Source organism: Babylonia areolata, chromosome 10 (genome assembly GCF_041734735.1).
Source record: "Babylonia areolata isolate BAREFJ2019XMU chromosome 10, ASM4173473v1, whole genome shotgun sequence".
In the NCBI taxonomy this organism is placed as follows: Eukaryota; Metazoa; Mollusca; class Gastropoda; order Neogastropoda; family Buccinidae; genus Babylonia; species Babylonia areolata.
In genome coordinates, this window is record NC_134885.1 from 4803917 (window position 1) to 4806416 (window position 2500).

A 2500-nucleotide genomic window follows, 5' to 3' on the forward strand; every position below is an offset into this window, starting at 1 on the left:
GTTGTTGTTGTTGCTGCTGTTGTTTTTGTTGTTGTTGTTGTTGTTGCTGCTGCTGCTGCTGTTGTTGTTGTTGCTGCTGCTGCTGCTGCTGTTGTTGTTGTTTATGAAAATAAAAATAAAACCACAGACACACACAACATCGAACCCACACCACTGGTGAATGAACACTGGATTGGAGATCAGAAGTCCGAAGTCTTGCCTGCGGGCGCCTTCGAAACAAAACTACCCGGCCCCAATAATTCACCTCCCACCCCCCACCCCCCACCACTCCGCCCCCCTGCCCTCCCTCACGCCCCCTGATCTCCCCCCCCCCCCGCCCCAACCACCACCCCCTCCGCCACTCTTTTTCCCCCTCCGGTGCCAATTCCCGCATGACACCCCCTCCCCTTCACCCGGCCCCCTCCCCTCCTCCCTTCCCACCTGTCACTACTATCCCCCCACCCCCCACCTTTCCATCTCTTTTGACCACCTTTTTGATTGATGTTTGATTGATGCGGATACTTATATAGCGCCTAGCCTATCCTCGGTCAGAGACCAAGCTCTAAGCGCTTTACATACACGGGGACATTTGCACCACAGGCTGCCTACCTTACCTGGGTAGAGCCGACTGACGGCTGCCATTTAGTAACAGCTTGACTTCAGCTTCGACTGGAAAGCGGCTTGGCAGAATGCTTAATTAAGACGTTCATCTGTCCGTGAGACGTTAAAACCTTGGTCCCGTGTGCAGCACTCACTTACTAGACGCATTGAGAAAAAAAAAGAACCCATGGCAACGAGAGTGTTTTTCTCCTGTGGCAAAATTGTGTAGAAAAACAAATTATCCACTCTTCGGAAGACAAAATGTCTGCATGTTGGGTTATGCTGCTGCAACGACCATTTCTCTGTCTGTCTGGGCCTGCCTGTCTGTCTGTCTGTCTGTCTGTCTTTGTGTCTGTCTGTCTGTTTCTGTGTCCGTCTCTGTCTCTGTCTCTCTCTTCCAGCACACAACATCGAACCCACACCACTGGTGATGAACACTGGATTGGAGATCAGAAGTCCGAAGTCTTGCCTGCGGGCGCCTTCGAAACAAAACTACCCGGCCCCAATAATTCACCTCCCATCCACCCCCCACCACCCCGCCCCCCTGCCCTCGCTCACGCCCCCTGATCTCCCCCCAACCCCCCGCCCCCTGGGTGGGTTTTGCTGCTGCAACGGCCATTTCTCTGTCTGTCTGTGCCTGCCTGTCTGTCTGTTTCTGTGTCTGTCTCTGTTTGTGTCTCTCTCCCTGTCTCTGTCTGTCTGTCTGTCCGTCCGTTTCTGTCTCTCTCTCTCCCAGTCTCCCTCTGTCTCTGTCTGTCTGTCTGTCTCTCCGTGTCTTTTTAGTTAGTTTTCTATTTCATCAGTTAGTCAATTAGTCATTCAGTCAGTTATTCAGTAAGTTAGTTAGTCTTCTATCTGTTTCGCCAGTCAGTCAGTCAGTCAGTCAATTAGTTACTTAGTTGCTTAGTGTTCTATCTGTTTCATCAATCAATCAGTAAGTTAGTTAGTTTTCTATCTATTTTATCAGTCAGTCAATCAGTCAGTCAGTCAGTCAGTCAATTAGTTACTTAGTTAGTTAGCTAGTTAGCTAGTTAGCTAGTTAGTTTAGTTAGTTTTCTATCTGTTTCATCAATCAATCAGTAAGTTAGTTAGTTTTCTATCTATTTCATCAGTCAGTCAACCAGTCAGTCAGTCAGTCAGTCAGTCAGTCAGCCAGTCAGTTTTCTATCTGGATTCCATCACCCAACCAATCAGCTATGATCACTTCTCTCCAACCGTCCTCTTTTTTTTTTTCCTTTTTTTCCCCCGGACTTTCTTGGGTCGACCACCGTTTTATTTTGTATATGAATTCATTATAACAATTCAGAGTAGATGGGGGAAAAAAACAACAACCAAAAAAACAAAACAAAGAAAGAAAAAAAAATGAATACAGTGTACATTAACAATAACATCGTCATCATAACTCATTATGCTTATAATATATTGTTCTATCAATTTGGGTCAAGGTGGACATATTATCAGCATGTGTAACAGTGCAGTTTTATAACATATAATAGACATTATACCTAGTATCGGCATAGAGTTATGGACACTTTGCTTAGCTAACGTAATGTGGAAAGAACACAACCCACACATGGGATATCTTATGTCAACCGTCCCTCTTTCATCAGTCACTTCTGCTTTCTTTCTTCCTTCCTCACGTCTTCACGTAACGCTGTGTGCAGCGACATTCCTGTTCCTGGCTCACCCTGCGGAGGCCCAGTCCCGACGACGTCGCCCGGGCCAAGATGTGGTGGAGATCGTGACGGACCTGGAACCTGTGTACTACGTCAGCAAAAAGGTGGCCGCCAACGTCACGTGTGAGGCCTTGGGCGCAGATTCCATCGACTTCGTGTGCGCGGGGGCCAGGATTCCCCGCTCCTCGCAGACGACCTTTGAGAGCTATGACGAAGCCCGGAGGAAGACCCTCGTGAGGTCCACC

At 48.0% G+C, this 2500-nt stretch overlaps 1 protein-coding gene across 2 annotated transcripts in view; it reads left to right on the plus strand.

The window, feature by feature from the left end:
• LOC143286732 (uncharacterized) overlaps nt 1-2500 on the plus strand; it is a 74721-nt gene that overhangs the window by 12463 nt on the left and 59758 nt on the right. For both annotated transcript variants that reach the window (XM_076594451.1, XM_076594452.1), the window contains exon 3: nt 2244-2500. This exon is cut by the window's right edge and continues 145 nt beyond it. In XM_076594451.1, the coding sequence (XP_076450566.1) occupies nt 2244-2500 (257 nt within the window). The remainder of the gene's footprint in view (nt 1-2243) is intronic.